The sequence below is a fragment of the Acinonyx jubatus genome, chromosome D2 (genome assembly GCF_027475565.1).
Source record: "Acinonyx jubatus isolate Ajub_Pintada_27869175 chromosome D2, VMU_Ajub_asm_v1.0, whole genome shotgun sequence".
In the NCBI taxonomy this organism is placed as follows: domain Eukaryota; kingdom Metazoa; phylum Chordata; class Mammalia; order Carnivora; family Felidae; genus Acinonyx; species Acinonyx jubatus.
Window position 1 is genome coordinate 48,968,435 of NC_069393.1, and position 19,290 is coordinate 48,987,724.

Below are 19,290 nucleotides of genomic sequence, written 5' to 3' on the forward strand. Positions count from 1 at the left end.
TTGGATAATATATCTGTGCCTCAATTCTTTTGAGGTAATTTTCAGGAAGCTTTATGAGACTCGGAACTGACAACTATTTTTAAGGATCCATCCCTCCTATTAAACAATAGGCAAAATTAGGTTAATTTGCCTTACTTTATAATACAAATATAACAGCAACTTTGTTCATTACTTTACAAGATGTGTGTGCTGCTAATATTAATTCCAATGCATTTGTAATATTTTAAGTATTTGCGCAGTTTCCAAAAACCATTAGATGTTTTAGAAATGAAGTGTGTTTGTCTATGAATAACTTTTATGTTAATTATAATTCATCCTTACTGACTTACTAGAGTAGGCATTCATATATTACACCAAGTTAGCTCCCCTGGAATAAAGCCACACTTTGGCATTTCCTAACTACTAAAATTGAGATTTTCATCCAAAATCTGCTACCAATGTATTCTTTTAGTTTTCATTTTTTCATTTTTATTTTAGAGAGAGAGAGAGTGAGCTGGGGAGAGGGGCAGAGGGAGAGAGAGAGAGAGAGAGAGAGAGAATCTTAAGCAGGCTCCACATTCAGGGTGAAACTCGATCCAACAACCCTGGGATCATGACCTCATGAGCCGAAATCAAGAGTCAGACATTCAACCCACTGAGCCCCTCAGGCGCCCCATCCAACTTACTCTTTTAACCTAGAGAAGCTTCTTTTGCTTTCTCTGCCTTGACTTTCTTGATGTAAAGTAGAGATAACATCGCCTGTTTGCCTAGTTCATGAGGATATCATGAGGATAAACTAGCCAATGAGACACTTAGAACATTAAATGTTCTTAACAAGTGCACTTTTATAACCTACAGAACTTAGAGAAAATGATTGCTCACATATGACAAAAAAAAACAAAACAAAACAAAACAAAACAAAAAAAACCCAGCATTTGCAAAAGACCAAAAAAGAAAGATAATGTGCCAGGTCACATGCATAATTCTTGGAGGCAGAGGCAGAGGCAGTGTGAGTGGCTGCTCCCTTCGGGGACTGCTCAGGACTGATTTTTACTGAGCATGAGCACCTGAGCCAGGCACAGGTCTCAGCTCTTTTTCATCATCACTTAATCCTTACAATCATCTAAGGGAATAACTAGTTTTATCCCCATTTTACAGATGAACTAACTGAGGCTTTCAGAGGTTAGGGGACTCACCCACGGTCACACTCTAGCTTAAAGACAGGCTTCAACCAAAGCAGGCTCATTGCAGAATTTTTTTTTTGTTTTCTGATTCACTCAACTGCATTGCCTTCTCAAAGACTGTAAGATAGCTTCTCTTTTGACCTGACAAGTTCATTGCAATTCCCAATATTAGAATCAAAAGCTCTGGATCAGGAAGATCTCAAAGACTTTCTATGCATATTAAAAGGAGATACCATTTTTCATCTATACGATTGGAAATTATGAAAGGATTGATAATACCTAGTGCGGATGAGTGTGTAGGAAAGTAAGCACTACCAAAAATCATGTACAATGTGTATACTCCTACTGTTTGGAAGGGCAAATTGTCAGTAACTCTCAAAATTTAAAGGAGACTGCCCAGTGCCAGGTAGATGGTCACCATGAAGTTCAACTCCTTTATGACCTTGGACCACAGCAAAAATCTCAAATGCCCCCTCAGTGCCCCCTTGCACATGCACAGGAAGATCCTGTCTTCCCCAATGTCCAAGAAGCTGCAGCAAAAGTACAACGTGCCAGGCCCATGTAACAAGGATGATGAGGGCCAGGTGGTTCAAGGACACTGCAAAGGTCACCAAAGTGGCAAGTTAGTCCAAGTGTACAGAAAGATATATGTCATCTACATGGAGTGGGTACAGCATGAGAAGGCTAATGGTACAACTCTCCATGTGGCATTCACACAAGCAAGATCTATTTTCTCACCCCTAAGAGGTGGTTCTCACTAGGCTAAAACTGGACAAAGATCAGAAAAAAAATTCTTGAATGCAAAGCCAAATCCTGACAAGTTGGAAAAGAGAAAGGCAAATATAAGAACTTAATGAGAAAATGCAAGAATGAATATAGCCTGTTGTGCAACCATGGTTTAATTGTAGACTTTTAGCCTGACGTGTATTCCTTTGAAACTTTCCAAGATGTCTCTCAAACATTTCGTTTCATTCATGTTTTGTTATTGATATGTAGCTCTGTAAATCTGCTTTTGTTGTTTTGATTAATAATTTTGTGAAAACAAAATAATAAATAACTATACACACACACACACACACACACACACATACAGGAGAGAGTGAGAGATTGAGAGACACCTGGATGGATCAACATTTGGCATTATTGTGGATAGGGTATGGTATTGAAATAGGGGAATTAAGTTAGTCTATTTATGATGATAGCCAACATTTACCTGGTGCTTGGGTAGTCTTTAAAACATTTTACATATACTAACCAGTTTAATTCTCCTAACAAATTTTGTTTGCATTTGACAGCTGAGGAAAGTGAATCACAGAGATGTTAACTTGTCTAAGCTCATACAGCAGGTGGCTCCAGAGTACCACCTATACCTCATTGCCTCTTATTCTAGAAGTTCAGATTCCTCTCTTCACTCCACTCCCAGAATGCTCTGCAGTCAAGCTTATATTTCCAGAAAGGAGATGGGAAACACCTTCTCTGGAGGCTATCATGAATCCTGGAGAAAAGATCCAAAGATATTGACAGTGGGTGTCTCCAAAGAAATGGCTGAGCCAGATCACCTTACAGTGAAGTCCAATCATCAAGTTCCACCCCTTACTTAAACCTTCAATCAACTTTTTGTCACACAAGGATCACAAGACATCTAGGGAAAGCCTCTAAAGTGAAAGACAGAGACCAAAGCACATAGAAAAAAAGCAATTTGGAAGAGAGACTATTCAGACATGTAAAAACATAAAAGACAAAATATTTTTTTGAAAAAATAAAACATAGGTTATGAAAAAAACAGACAACAAAAATAGTTGTTGGGAAATCCAGCATAATGGTAGAAATAGTAGCAATAATAACTTCATAGAAGAGCTGGAAGATAAAGGTGAAATGGAGCAAAAAGATTAAGATGAAAACTAGAAGAAAAAGGAATATGGAAATTAGACAACCAATACAGGAAGTCCAACACATCCAAACAAGGGTAGCTCCCGAGCAAGAGATCAGAGAGGGGATGGAATTATCAAAGAAGTAATATTAGAAAATTTCTCAGAGATGAAGGATACAAATTTTCAGTTTGAAAGAATCCATTATGTAACCAGCTTAGCCAATAAAAATACATTCACACTAAGGCTTATCATTATACATGTTCAGAATACTGGTGAAGCAGAGAAGTTTCTTCAATAGTTTAAATATTTTTTTTTAAGTTTATTTATTTTGAGAGTGAGAGAGAGAGAGAGAGAGAGAGAGCAAGTGGGAAAGGGGCAGAGAGAGGGAAAGACAGAATCCCAAGCAGGCTCTGCACTGCAGAGCCTGATGTGGGACTTGAACTCATGAAAGGTGAGATCATGACCTGATCCAAAGTCGGACCCTCAACTGACTGAGCCACCCAGGTGCCTCAATAGTTTAAATATTTTTAGCCCATTCTCTTATCACTTGTGTGGTCTATGAGGAGAAGTCCACTGTAAGTGGTAAGTGGTTAAGTCCTAGCATTGTTCCCTCCATATGTAAGACCCCCCTTCTCCAACTCCTTGCTTCTTTCAGAGTTTTCTCTTTGTCTTTGATTTTCTGCAGTTTGAATAGGATATGCCTAGGTGTAGATTTTTTGGTATTTTTCTTGTCTAGATCCTCGAGCTTCTTGGATCTGTGGTTTGGTATTTGTCATTAATTTTGGAAAATTCTCAGCCATTATTTCTTCAAACATTTCTTCAGCTCCATTCTCTCTCCTCTTCTGGTGTTCTAAGTATGTGTAGGTTATATTGTTTGAAATTATGCCACAGCTCTTGGGTATTCTGTTCTCTCTTTGGATTTTGTTTAGAAGATATTATTGACATGTCTTCAAGCTCACTGATTCTTTCCTTAGCCGTGTTTGGTCTACTGATGAGCCTATCAAAAGCATTCTTCACTTCTTGTTGCAGCATTTTAGTTTCTAGCGTTTCCTTTTGATTCCTCATTAGATTTTTCATCTCTCTGTTTACATTGCCAATCAGTTCTTGTTCTACCTTTTCCATTAAAATCCTTCACATATTTATGTTAAATTCCCTGATTGGTAATTCCAAAATCTATGTCATATTGGAGTCTGATGCTTGCTTGATCTCTCCAGACTGTTTTTTCTTGTCTCTTTGCATGTCATATAATCTTTTGCTGAAAGCTACAAAGGATGTATTAGGTAATAGAAACTGAGGTACAATGGCTTTTAGTGTGAGATTTATGTGAATCTGGCTAGGAGTTGGGCTGTGTTTAACATTGCTGTAGCTGTAGGTGCAGAGGCTTCAAACTCCTTGTGTCTTTTTTTTTTTTTAAGTTTATTTATTTTGAGAGGGAGAGGGAGCGCATGAGTGGGGGAGGGGCAGAGAGAGAGGGAGAGAGAGAGAACCCCAAGCAGTCTCTGCACTCTCAGCGTGGAGCCAGATGTGGGGCTCGAACCCATAAACCGAGTGATCATGACCTGAGCTGAAATCAAGACTTGGACACTTAACTGAGCCACCCAGATGCCCCTGTGTCCTTGTTTGTAACTCCTCTGTTGTCTTTGAGTTTCCCTAATAAGTTCTTAAGTAGAATCTGCACCTTACAGCTCTCTTTGAGCTGTAATCCACTGTTATTATACTGAAGCCATGTTGATGTGGTGGTAGGAGGTAAGGAGGGGAAATATTCATAATCTTAAGAGGAAATCTCCGTCTTGCAGTGGGCCTGTGTCCCTGGGCTGTGGGTTCATGTTTCCCAGAATTCCCCTTTTCCCACCTCCTCCTTGTACTCCCTCTTCCTTCCCCAGCCTTAGTTGAGATAGGGATACAAAAGGAAGCTGAAGTTAGGGAATTTTTCTGTCCACACCACCCCCCCCCCCCCCCCCCCCGCCCAGGTGAGATAAATCTCTGATAAAATCCTGACCCCTGGAGGGGCACCTGGGTGGCCTGGAGCCTCTTTCGGATTCTGTGTCTCCAGCTCTCTCTGTCCCTCCCCCACTCACACTCTGTCTCTCTCTCTCTCTCAAAACTAAATAAACATTAAAAAATTAAAAAATAGATTGACCATTGGAAACCAGCCCTTTTTCATGGAGAATACTCTAGACCAATTTCAAAATGGTTACTTTTACTGTCCCTCTGCCAGAGACACAAGAGAATTTTTCTCAGCTCTTCACCATGAGAGCCTGATGGAGTTCCTGGAGGCACATGAAAGTGTGGAGACCCCCGCCTAAGACTGCAGGCCCCCAGGAATTTCTCTCTCTTCTGCTAGATTACACTCATCCTCCACCAGTTTGCCAAAATTGTCATGTAAGTGTACCCACCAGTTAATGGGAGGTAGGAAAATTGATTTCAGCTGTGATTTTCTGTCTCTTCAGATTTCAGGCTGGCAGTTTGCCCTATGACCTCAGTTCTCTGATGAGCCCAAGAAAAGTTATTGATTTTCAGTTTTTAGTTTTTTTCTTATAAGGATGGGAGTGATGAATTCCAAGCTGTTTACAGGTTGGGGCTGAAGCCAGAAGTTGATAAATTTCCAAAAGCTTCCAGAAAAAGAGGGGGGAAGAAGTCACATGTGAAGATCAGGAGTCAGAATGACATCAGGCTTTCTCACAGTAACACTGGAAGCTTGACAATAATAGGGCTACGCCTTCAGAATTCTGGGGGAAAAAAAAATCTAACCTAATATTTTATACTTTGTCAAACTATCAATTGAGTATGAGCATAGAATAAAAATAGTTTTAGAAATGTTTAAACATACAACTACCCAAAAAATTTCCACTTGTCACCCTACGCTTATCTGGGAAGCTGCTTTGCTCAGAATAGTGAGATAAAACAAGAAAGAACAACAGCCAATGTTGAAAAAAGAGTTCCTGATAAAAATATACCCAGGCATTGGTTGGAATGCTGAACATACCCCTCCCCATAATCCTCCAGTCAGGATCGTTCCGGTAGCTCTGCACATTAGCTACAACTTTGGTGGTCTGACATATCCAAGTGCCCTTTCCCAGCCCTTGGCTTTGCCTGTACACACTGAGGAAGTACCATGTGTCATTAATAAAGTATAAAGAGAAAGAGGGACAAAAAACAAGAAAGAAAAGAAAACATGGGTACTGCTATTTTTTTCAGTCTTCTGGAGCTTTCTTTAATTTAGATTATATGCATGTCAAACTTGTTAAAATTATAAAAGTTACTTAAGTTTAATTTTTTAAGTTAATTTATGTATTTTTTTTTTTTTTTGAGAGAGAGGGATAGAGAGCGAGTGAGGGAGGTGCACAGAGAGAGGGAGAGGGAGACAGAGAATCCCAAGCAAGATCCACACTGTCAGTGGATGCGGATGTCAAGACTGATGCGGAGCTTGAACTCATAAACCTTGAGATCATGACCTGAGCTGAAACCAAGAGTCAGACACCTAACCGACTGAGCCACCCAGGCACCCCAAGAATGCTTAGGAAGATGAATTCTCACTGCAAACTCATTGAGAATTGGTGACAACATTAAGTGAAATAACCTCAATTCATTCTAGTTTGGGATGTTTGGTGTTTACCTGATAGAGTGAGCACAAAAAAGAGGCAAAGACTTTTAATTATCTTTTATTATTATCTTTTATTTTTGTATTGCAGGTGATGAATACTCATAAACTAACCTTTGTAAGCGTACCATAAAAGGCACTACATAAATGGTTACACTATGGCATCGCCAATATAACACTTTTGAAAAATGAAACAAATAAGTGAGGTCATTGCGGGAGTAAGTGCTTGTGGATTGGTTAAAAAATAATCCAGTCTCAATATCATAAGTAGATGCAAAAAAGTGCCGTGTGTCAGACTTGGCGCGCTCTGGAAACCACTAAATGACCCTGATAATGACAAAGGCATTGACAATAAAGATTCAAGTGAACAGCTCAAATAATACTGTTTCATGAAATGAGGGAGGAGTGAAAACGGTGCATTACTAAATGAATATTATCTCATGTAACATAATGATTTTGAACTCGTATGGGAACCAAATTGATTATTCTAAGTAAAATAAAAGGAAAATGAATTGACTTCCAAACTGTTTCCCAAACACATCTCCCATTTTTGTTGTGGAGGTGGTAATGAATGACAGCAAGATAAACCTAATGGTCGTTCCTCAAGAGCTGAGGCCATTATTTCATATTTGTATCTTATGCCCATCTTACAAAGGAAGTCCCTTGCCTCCCTCTCTGCCATATCACCCTGTTTCTTGTCTTCACAGCCTGATCACTAAATGCTATTTTCCTGTTTATTTGTCGGTTCATGTGCTGAAAGTCCACCTCCCTCGTGAGAATGTAAGCCCGATGAAAGGAGGGGCCTTGCTGTCTCACTCCCACTGAATGCATCCCGGAACTTACCCAATGCCTCCCAGATCATAGGCATTATTAAATTAATTATGTCAAAACTAATTCAAATTAATTAAATTTGTCAAAACTAAATAGATGGAGTGAATAGCCAGCACCTGGTAGACCCAGTAGAATATGGGCATTAGTTCAATTTTCCTCACAAATTTGGGGTCGTCTTCTGATCATTGGGAGCAAAAGAGCCTTCTCTCCAAACAGTTCTCACAAGTTATGGAGTTAATGGTGATCAGTGGTGTTGAAATCTTCCTAATCACTAAATGGAATCATAGCAGGGTTGTAGCTATTAGCAGCCTTTGCCCTGTGGGGAATTTCTCAAGAGCTTATATAACCCTCTTAGTTACAGAGAAACGTGGTCCACTAAGCAGCTATTGCATGAGGTCCGACACAACAGAGGAACTGAAGCAAACATGAGAATAAAATGGTGCTCTATATTCAAAAGCATAATAACTGGTTTACTCCTTTACCTCAGTCGCACATTTTGCTCTGTTACCACTTTGAAGAAGTCAGATTAATTCTAGTTTCACTTGACTTGAAACCCTTTGATGGCTCGGCCCTGACTACAGAAAACACTAGAATCTTTAGCATGCAATACAACTCTTTCCATAATCTGGCTGATTTCCTCTCTCCTGGTATCTGGTTTCTCTGGCACTACCCAGGCTCTAGCTGAAGCAAACAGCTTCTAGTTCCCTGAAAAACCCAACTGTTTCTTCTCTCAATGCTTCTCTTACCCTACTCTCTCCACTTGGGAAGCCCTGCTCTCCCCCCTCCCCGCCCTGGCCCACTCAAGTGGTCTGTACTCACTGGTTGGGACTCTATGAAAACTTCTTGAGCCGCCTCCTCTAGGAGAAGTGACCAGTTCCTCCTTCAGATGCAGCCCTCTCCCCTCATGTACAGACCTCATATTGGGCCTGGCCCACACCTACTCCTGAAATTGTATTTCCTGTCGCTCTTCCCATTGTTTACACACACTGGAATCCTTGCAGCTCCTCAAAACCTCCATTCTCATTTGCCAGGAGTAAAAAATGTTCTCCCAGGGATTCACACGGTGTGTTCCCGACTTCATCTGACCCCACTCAAACATCACCTTGGAGGAGAGGTTGTCTTTGACCACTCTACCAACGATGTTTTTCCCCTTCCGCTTTCTAAATGGAACTACCCCCTCTCTCGCCCTTTACCTCACCTCATTTTCTCTTTGTAGTACTGATCTACCATTATTTATTTAGTGATTATCTATCTGTCTGTCTTCCTTCTGGAATGTAAGCTCTGGGAGGGTAGGTTTTTGTTTTGTTCTCTGTTGTAAATATTGTGAATGACACCCGTGACACTTTTTGACACAAATTGGTCTGAGACTTATCTCCCTTGCAGAACAGAAGTTATAGCCAATTCCTGTTGGTTTCCTCAGCTCCTTCCTGGTGCAAAGTAGCTTCTTATTCCCTGTATGACTGGATGAGGTCAAGCACAAATTACCTGAAATAACAGTTCCCACCAAGGGGACTCTGGATCTGTGTATGCTACCTAAGCTGAAGAATACACCTATATTTCCACAATTCCTTTATCTAAAACTCCTGGCACCAGATGTTTTTCAAAATTCAGAATTGTTCGCTACTTAACATCCCTAGTAGGGTCTGGGGTGGTACCCTGTAATCGAACATATCAGTAGCTTTGCAACAAAACATGAGGAGTCCTACAGAGTGTGGTGAATAATCCTGAAGTCAGCTTTGTCTGTCAAGTGAGTTATCAAGATACATTTTAAGAGTTTGGAGTTTTGGAATTGCGGACACAGGGCTATGGACATGTACTAGCATAGGAAGACCTGTATCTCTGTGCTACAATGGGCTCCCCACATTCTAGAAGATTAGATACCACTGATATCACATGTTCGTTTAAGACATCTGTTTTTCTCTTCCCAGTACAGCTAACATGTCCTATGTGCCAGCCTTTGTGCTAAGCTCTTTAGATATGGAGGTAAAAACTGTATGCCCCATTTTATGAACAAGGAAACCAGGGTTTAGAGAGAGGGTTTAGTGGCTTACCCACACAGCTAACCAATGGCCAAGCTAGATCCACACTGAAGCTGAATTACAATCAAAAGCCATGCTCCGGAACACCTGACCGTTCTGAATTCATACAGTTCAAGATAAAAATTCCTCAGTCTTGTCAAGTTTCTTTTCAATGTTGAGCCAAAGTAAAGTGTCTATGATTCAAGTGAATATAAAAATCCTTGAGCTACGAGTTTCTCATTATAAAAAAAGGCTGGCTGGCTATATGTAGCCTACATTTATCGATATTTGTATAATGGAATAATTGATTTCCTCAGCTAAACTAATGTTTTACACATTTGCAGTGAAGGATCAAGTGATTCCGGATAATTAAAAAATTATATAATTATACTAACTTGCCCTGATTTCTTCTGCAGAACCATAATCCAAGGTCTGCTATTCCCTGACAGAGGAGTGTAGGATTGATTGAGGAGAATAATAAAAAAAAAAAGGCACTAATGTAGCTAATATGTACATTTTTACATTTATCTTTTTCAAGAACATCTTAGTTGCTTGAATTTTTTAAAGCCAGGTGGAAGTTGATAAGATGTATTTGTGATGACCAAATGTTGAAATTTGGGGGGAGGGGGAACTACCAAAGATAGTAATGATATTCTGGCAATGAATCAGTTGTATAAGAACAATAAAGCTATTTAAAAAAAAATCCCTGCTTAGAGCTACAAGCTTCAACTGAAGACACCCTTATGTGAAAGCCTCAAATTATGAGATGAAGAGTAGCTAAAATACAACACACACTCATTTTATGGCACAAAAGCAGATAATATGAACATGACGATTAAGAAATGAAAATAACATATACACTAAACACATCACAACAGAAACAGGCTTTATTTCAACCAGACAAGTGAATACTTCAGTTAACATCGAGTTCTCCAAGACGTGAAGATATGGCAATTAAAGATGGTGCTCAGGAGGCAGAGAAGGAAAGATTCACCACGGAGTAATCATAGTGCCTGCAAAGATCCCTTTCAACAATATGCTCAGTTCAAAAGATTAATCAGTTCTAAGTCATTAGACCTCATGCGTTTCAATATTTGTACAAGACTCTCATTTGAAAGTTACCCATCGGTGCCAATGACATCTTTCAAAAAAGAAAAAAATATGTATAGATAGATCAGTACCATGATTTTTTTAATATTAGAAACTGAGATTGAAATGCAGTTTTCAGTTTGAAATACTTCAAATCAAAAAATTATTATTTAAGATGGCTTGTTACAAAGCTCCTATGTACATACGTGTACAAAACAAATAGGTGTTATTACCTGACACGTCAACCCATGACTTCTCCCCCATCTCCCAATGTGAACGGTTAATCTACTGGGAGACTTCACCCAGGAAGTTCCAATGTCCTGCATAAGGATTTGCTGCCACTCATATGGTGGGTATGAATGAGGACAGTTCACCAGAGAACACAATTTAATATAACCTAACGTAAAGTAAATCCAACAAAACACTGTATATTCATTGTATATCATTTTCAACTTTTGCCTGACTCATAAAATTCATGAACGCTTTCGATCTCGTGCTTCACTCTTAGTGAGCTGATCAGCCCCTTCATTGGTACAAACAATTACATTAAAGAAAGGTATTGGAGAGGAGAGGGAGTCATCTGACGACAGAAACAGGGGGAAGGACTCTCTTTCTCCATAAGACATTCAAACAGAAAAAAACAAGACAAAAAAAAGGTAAAGAAACAAACAAACAAAATAGTGTTCACAGTAAAGCATGCCAGATTTGTAGTTTCATTTGAAACCAACAGCAAATCATGAAACGTCATGATGAATATAAGTAAAGGTAAGATCTCCTAGAGTAATTACTAAATGAAGTTAAAATTACCACACTGATCAGTAAACCCCAGAAGAAAAATAAACAGCACTTACACTTCGGGTCCTTCTTAAACCTCATACAACTTTTCAAGGTTAATGCATAAAATTCATAGGTTTGGCCTCTCTGCACAAATGTGTGTGTGTGTGTGTGTGTGTGTGTGTGTGTGTGTTTTAAAAATACAGTATACAGAAAAAACTCTTGTATTCCCCATTTTGAATCATAAGCTCAAAACCCAAGAGTAAAAGATCAGCTAGAAGTATTTTAAATTATTTACAAATCCAGCAGGTTCATCTGCCATAATGGCTTGGCTTCCGTCCCATAGCGACATCTACCTTCTCCAGCGACAGGTCTCAGGTCTCTGTTCTCACAGAAGGCTCTTCTCTCCACTGTCATCACTACTGGTCATCAGTCATCTTGAACAGTTCCAGCAGTGCCCCAACAGCTCCGAAATAACCCTACAAAAGCAATGGGGAAACTTGTGCACGGTTATCTCTAAACAGCCGGATACCTCCTGTTTTTCATAATTCTGGGAATGCTGCCCCCTAATGTTGTAGGTAAGAAAAACTTCAAACCTGAACCCTGCCATGCACAGTAGAACAATAATAATAATATTAGAAGATATACCTGTTTTTCTTTTTTTTTTTTTAATGTTTATTTATTTTTGAGAGAGAGAGACAGAGTGCGAGTGGGGGAGGGACAGAGAAAGAGAGGGAGACACTGAATCCGAAGCAGGCTCCAGGTTCCGAGCCGTCAGCACAGAGCCCGATGCGGGGCTTGAACTCACAAGACTTGGGATCATTACCTGAGCCGAAGTCAGACGCTTAACTGACTGAGCCACCCAGACGCCCTGTATACCTGGTTTTCTATATTCAATAAATTAGCTGATGTCAATAAAGTGCTTAGGAAAATGTCTGGCACTTCGTGTGTACTACATGAGTGCTGGAATTGTTAGTGTTACAATTATAAGTGTTAGTGTTTTAATTCTTGCCATGGCAAAATTCATTATTATTACCCGATGAGAAATGGAAGGTAATACAGTAAATTTCCCTTTCAGCGTCATACGCTTGTGCCAGGGCTCAACCCCAAGCCTGTCTGACTTCAAGGTTGTGTCTCACAGGAGAGAACGCTAAGCTTCCCTCATAGATCTCGGAATGGCATCTAAATCAGCCCGAGATTCATTTTGCTCACCCGGAAAATAAAAGCCCATATTTTTGTGAAAATGAGAGGAAATGAAAAATAAAAATTTTGAGAGAACTTGGTTTCCAAAAGGTAGAAGGCTCCACTCGTGTTGCTGAGTCAACGGTCACCAGTGGAAATGGGAGGCAACGTGCCAGGGGTAATACTACATGGTAGGATCCCTGCTTCTGCTACCACCAGCTAACATTTCTTGAGGTTTCATAATGTGCTAAAAATTGTTCTTAAGAAAAATTTTTTTAGTGTTTATTTATTTTTGAGGGAGACAGAGCATGAATGGGGGAGGGGCAGAGAGAGAGGGAGACACAGAATCCAAGCAGGCTCCAGGCTCTGAGCTGTCCTGTCCGCACAGGGCCGATGCAGGGCTCGAACTCACAAACGGCGAGATCATGACCTGAGTCGAAGTCAGACACTTAACTGAACCACCCAGGCGTCCCCAAAATTGTTCTTCTAAAAAAAGTTTTAAAAAATGTTTATGTATTTTTGAGAGAGACAGAGAGAGAGAGAGTATGAGTGGGGGAGGGACAGAGAGAGAGGGAAACAAAGAATCCCAAGCAGGTTCCACACTGTCAGCGCAAATTGCAACATGGGGCTCAAACCAACCAATAGTGAGATCATGAACTGAGCTAAAATTGGATGTTCAACTGACTAAGCCACCCAGGCACTCCTACGCTAAAAATTGTTCTAAGCACTTTACACGAATTTACTCATTCAATCTTCACAATAACTTTATGAGATAAATATTATTATCATCCCATTTTATGAAGACTCACACAAAGATGGAGACGTACAGTTATTGTCTAAGTTCTCCTAGTCAGTTAAGATGCTGTGCTCTTAACTGCTCAGCTGACTACTTCTCAATCCTACTAGTGGAACGAATGAGAAGGAGTGAATGAGGACCCCTGAGGCAGGGCAGGAAAATCACCTCACCAGCACCTCCCAAAAGTTCTCTCTCCACAGTGTCCTCCAGGAAGGCCTGCCTAAGCCAGAGTGAATTTAAGAATGCAGAGAATTTTCTGAGAGATATTTACAAGGGACTATAAAAACGCCCCACTTTCATTGGCCATAAAGACTAAGTTACGATATGTGCGTAACAAAGCAAAGCCGTAGTCCACAGAGGCCTAGGATTGTACAAACTAATACAGGCGACTACATTTTCACCTACAGAAATGACTTTCCCCAAAATGATGGATCTCACTCCCTATTTTACCACCAACTAACACCCATGTGCCTTGTAGATGGCTTTTAATTCCTGGTGGCTTGCAGGGTTTGTTTTCTGCCTTAGTTGAAGAGAATCTGGACTTAGGGTTGCCAGATAAAATACAGATAGATGCCAGATAAAATAACTGTGTCCTGTGTTTTTAATCACTAAATATGGCAACTCTAGCTGAACTAGAACAGTGGTTTTCTTTTTTCATTTTAATTGCCTTTTTAAAGCTGAGGTGCTTTCTTCTTTTTCAAACAAAACCTTAGGTGGAAACGATAAACAAACAGATAAAAAGGGAGCTGCTCTGGTTGGAGGGGGAGGGGGGTAAAAGTTCTCGGACTCTATTCCCCCAAAGTTCTATCACTCCATGCTATAGGTCGGCCGAAAAAACAAAAAACAAAAAAACCAGCTTTCTTTAGTATTAAGTTCTGTCACTAAGCCTTAAGTCTTTCCTAGTTAAATTCTTACTGTTTTAGCTGCTTTAAGAAAACAAAATATGGGCTTAGAAAACTGTAAGTAACTTATAAATGCATCAGCGACTTTTCAAATAAATAATTCAGTTTGGAGATGAGAAAAATGCCACAGTACTTATTCATTACAAGTTTGCAATATTGGTTCTCTCAAAGTTTTTTCTGCTACAATATACCCCAGGGATTAGGTACCTCCTGTGATAAATAAACTGTCGCTCTCTATAATACTGATTTTATTTTATTTTTAAGTTTATTTATTTCGAGACAGAGCGAGCACAAACAGGGGAGGGGCAGAGAGAAGGAGAGACAGAATCCCAAGCAGGCTCCATGCCATCTGCCATCAGTGCAGAGCCTGATGCGGGTCTCAAACTCGTGAACTGTGAGATCACGACCTGAGCAGAGATCAAGATCAAGAGTTGGACACTTAACCGACTGTGCCACCCAGGCGCCCCTTAAAGTACTGATTTTAAAGGTGGTGGGGGAGGCAGTGGGCAAAAGAGAGGGAGGCCCCTCCCTTACTGTTAGAAACCTCTGATGTATAGAATTATAGAAACTCCATATAAGGGACTCTCTGAATTAACTGATCTCCGCTTCCTATGCAAACAGGTTGCTAACGCCTAGGGACACCAGCCTCTCTGGGCCACCAGGCTGCCCTGAGGAGCCCTGGCACTTCCGTTCCTGCCAGCAGAGTTGTCTGCTTGCCAAGAGTCAGCTGTGTTTATCCTCAGATTTGTTTAGGACACTTTTATTGTTAATGTCGTAATCTAATTTAATTATGTATCATCTAAACCAATAAAAAGAGTACAAAATAAATGGACACTTCTATGAAAATCCAGTTAAATTCTCAAAAAAAATTTTTTTAATGTTTAGTTTTGAGAGAGAGACAGAGAGAGAGAGAGACAGAGTGTGAGCAGGGGAGGGGCAGAGAGAGAGGGAGACACAGAAGGTGAGGCAGGCTCCGGGCTCCCAGTTGTCAGCACAGAGTCCAACGTGGGGCTTGAACCCATGAACCGTGAGATCGTGACCTGAGCTGAAGTTGGATGCTTAACCAACTGAGCCACCCAGGAACCCCCAGTTAAATTCTTGAAAAAGACTGAAAAAAGGGGTCACAAACCTCTCTACGTAGGTGGATACGAAATATGAAAGGTTGAGGAGAAAATCTAGGATTATGCAAACAAATTGCTTCATAAGTATCTTTAATTTCTTAATCCATTTTAAAGACACAGATCAGACATCAAAGAAGCTATATAATACTTGTGGATTATGAAAAAAAGGATAATAGCAGGGCGCCTGGGTGGCTCAGTTGGTTAAGCCTCCGACTTCAGCCCAGATCATGATCTCATGGTTCATGGGTTCGAGCCTCCAACTGGGCTCTGCGCTGCCAGTGCAGAGCCTGCTTGGGATTCTCTCTCTCTCTTTCTTTCCCAAAATAAATAAATAAACTTTAAAAAAAACAGAAAGCAAAACAGCAGAGTTCCAATCAGCAGAAATCCATGCTCCAGTTCCAATCCATGCTCAAAATAAACCTTGGTCCTACACTGAAAAATTTGTGAGTGAATGAACATGTATACACTTTTATATTAAAATGGTTAAAGTAGAGAGATATTTTTTAATGATTACCCATTTTACCTGATTTTTAAAATTATTACTAACCAACTACAAGTCCTGATTGTTGGAGAAGAAAGCTTCCATTTTATATATAGTTCTTCTTTATCCTTTGTCTAAGTGCAAAGTTTAAATGGCAAGTCTTTCTATTTGACCAATTTTAAAACGGAGGGACTCACTCGAAAGTTAGACAACACCCAATACACTCCACGCAGGATGACTAAGTCCATGTAGACTTGACCTACCTCGTGTTCCAAAAACAGAGCTTTTAGCTGTCCTTTGGACCAAAAATCCATTGCATATGCTAGCAGTTTCATGGAGATCATATTGATTCTGAGAAAATTCCCAACAAACACAACTCTGTCAATATTCTGGAAAAAAAATTAAAGGAAAACAATGAAATGATAGTATAAAAGTAGCATGTAGCAAAGACCCAGTGTTCCATACTCCATGTGCTCCCAGGACCTTCAACAGTGAATTTTTTTAAGTGAAATTATTTCAGCATTTCCGAGAGGAAGTTGAACAAACGTCATAGCGCATTCCACAAGAATGAGAGGGTGAGATTCTGGTTGGGCGAGGCAGAGACCTCTATTGGGCTTGTTTGCAGGTATTATGTTAGATTGACTTAGGTCTGATATGAAATTCAGCTACCAACACACATATATAAAATTGTAATTGGAGTCTAATTCAGCTAAATTTGCTTATGCATTCCTCCAATCCCTCAAATTCCAGCTATAAATTATTATTATAACCAATTCATAAATAAAACGGCAATGGTATTATTATTCATCCAACAGGTTTGCCCCATTTGCTCTGTACCAAACACCAGGAATACAAAAAGAAACAACTCCCAGTCTCTACCCTTAGGATGTATGGTGGACTATCCTGTTTGGTCAGCATGTGGGTTAAAATATGGAAAAGAAAAATATGCTTGTAGCTTTGGTGACATGGATGTGGATTTGCATTCTGCACACACACTTAACACTGAGCTCAGCCTGACTACCATGCAGAAGCTGGTCACTACCACTCATTCACAGAGCCAGTTGCTATGGTCACTTATGTCAAATGGAAGAGAGTCTTGGAAGCTGACATTATTTTCTGTTCAGTCTATCAGGAATAATCAGGATCTAGGAACATGCCTCTTAACCGTCTCCAGTTTTGACAGTGTAAGTTGATGAGCCCATTAATTATGGTGAAAATTTTCCATGGGTGGACGGGTGGGAGGTGGTTTTAATAAGCTTCCACAAATAACAATGGTAGCTACAAACTGCTCAGACTGAGATGCGACAAGAAACACTCAAAGTAAGAAACTCAGATTAAAGAAGAATTTAATGAAATTTAGGAGTTCTGCCTTTTCACCTAAAACAAGGAAGTCCAACCAAAGCCCCAGTCCTGCATTACTCTGGTAATGAGCCAGAAGGAACAGAATGACAATAAAAGCTGATGGACAGTCCTCATTTCAAATAAATTCCAAGTGAGTCAAAGATATGACTATGAAAAAAAAAAAGAAAGAAAGAAAGACTAGAGAAAATCTCAGGAAATTAGTTAAAAAAAATAATGCTGACGGGGCACCTGGGTGGCTCAGTTGGTTAAGCATCTGACTCTTGATTTCCACTCAGGTCATGATCTCACGGTTGGTGAGACTGAGCCTCGAGTTGGGCCTGCGCGGACAGCACAGAGCCTGCTTGGGACTCTCCCTCTCCTTCTGCCCCTCCCCCACTCAGGTGCATGCTGGCTCTCTTGCTCTCTCTCCCTCCCTCCCTCCCTCAAAATAAGTAAGTAAACATTTATAAAAAATAAAAATAACATTGCAGTAGGAAAGATATAACACTCACATGTATTCTCATGTAAAAAAGCAAGAGGCAATATTCCCGGATGTGCATATTGAAGTATATGAGGTAGGCTGATATACCGTCTGGTATTTGCTTTTAAATATTTTAGCAAAACAGAGAGGAGGAACAAAAGGAGGAGAGGGGAGCAGAGGGAGGAGGAAGAAGAAAACAGATAAGGTGTGTGTGGCAAAGTCTTGATAACTGTTGGGTCTGGTTAATAGATATAAGGAGGTTCTTTATACCATTCGACTCCTTTACGTAGGCTTACCAATTTTCATAATAAAAAGTTGATAAACAAGCAAAGCAAGACATACAATAATATGTAAAGGGTGAATTGTATGAGGTGAGATTATATCTCAATAAAAGTGTTGTTAAAAAAAAAAGAATGTTGTAGAGTTTGCTGCCTTTGGAAGGAAATGTTTCTCCTTTATTGCATACAAGATAAAATAAAACCCCAAAAGTGGAGAACAATGGCTACCTCTAGTAAGGCTAACATTTCCAGATGGAAATGGAAATTTCCAGGTAGAAATACTTACTCACTTCCTCATATACCCTTTCGGTGTCTTTAGAACTCTGTGTCATGTGCTTTTTTTTTTTTTTTTAATGTTTCTTTTTGAGAGAGAGAGAGAGAGAGCATGCGTGCGCACGGGTGCATGAGCAAGGGAGGGGCAGAAAGAGAGGGGACAGAGGATCCAAAGCGGCCTCCGTGCTGACAGCAGAAAGCCTGATGGGGGGCTTGAACTCACGAACTATGGGATCATGACCTGAGCCCAAGTCCGACGCTGGGTCCGAGGCACCCAGGCGCCCCATGTGTTTGTATTTTCTATCCAATAATATGAATAAAAAGTTTGATGTTGATGGAGAAGCATTTTACAGGATTCCAATAATCACAGCAAAAATATTTTAGAATCTGTAAACGTGGTGCCCCTCTATGAAGTAGCCGAGTTCAAGGGCTCTCCACTCTGTGACTCCAGCACGCTAAGCAATGACTGAAGTGCTCACACTATGGCTCTGACAGGAAACCCTGCTGCCACTTTGTGGTGTGCCCACAGGGAGCCTGCACTGGCGGGTCACAGGCTAATAAAGCCCTTGCCCAAGGTCACCGGGTGGGTGATTCCTCTCATCGGCCATACTTAAAAAAAAAAAACCCACCATTTTTGCTACACTCCAACAATAAATGGTAGGAAATTGAGATCAAGAGTGAAAAATAAAACCAGTCGACCTCCCCCTAAAGTGATTATGATTTCTGTAAAAAGACCTGCTGGCTCACTCAAAGTGCATGGAAAGCAGGGGAAAGGGCATCTATGACCCTGTGGGGCAGGGACATTGCCATCCAGCTGACCTTTGTGAGTATGTGAGGACAGCCCACTACACACATACTGGTCAGGCTTTGTTTGGCTACCTGGAAAAAACTCCCTTTAAAGGTTAAGGTCAAAAAATAAATCCTCTGTTAAAATGAGTCCCATGACTGCAGTGGACTTTGAAAGGCACATGGCTGGAATACATTCTTTCTTTCCACTTCAGCCTTGCATTTAAACTCCTGGCCTTTCCTTTAAACTCCATCTCAGACAGGGACTTAAAAAAGTTGTGACCCTGAGCCACAGACCAGTG

The 19,290-nt window shown here is 40.3% G+C and overlaps 1 protein-coding gene and 1 pseudogene across 6 annotated transcripts in view; one reads left to right on the plus strand and one right to left on the minus strand.

Moving 5' to 3' along the window:
• The first annotated feature begins 1,582 nt into the window (after positions 1-1,582).
• LOC106972110 (60S ribosomal protein L26-like) lies at positions 1,583-2,036 on the plus strand (annotated as a pseudogene).
• Positions 2,037-10,353: 8,317 nt separating this feature from the next.
• The window catches only part of PANK1 (pantothenate kinase 1), a 101,235-nt gene continuing 92,298 nt past the window's right edge, over positions 10,354-19,290 (minus strand). For all 6 annotated transcript variants that reach the window (XM_053207651.1, XM_015069061.3, XM_027062603.2 and 3 more), the window contains 2 exons: positions 16,093-16,218; positions 10,354-11,826 (listed from right to left, as the gene is read on the minus strand). In XM_053207651.1, the coding sequence (XP_053063626.1) occupies positions 11,767-11,826; positions 16,093-16,218 (186 nt within the window). In that variant the 3' untranslated portion in view covers positions 10,354-11,766. The remainder of the gene's footprint in view (positions 11,827-16,092; positions 16,219-19,290) is intronic.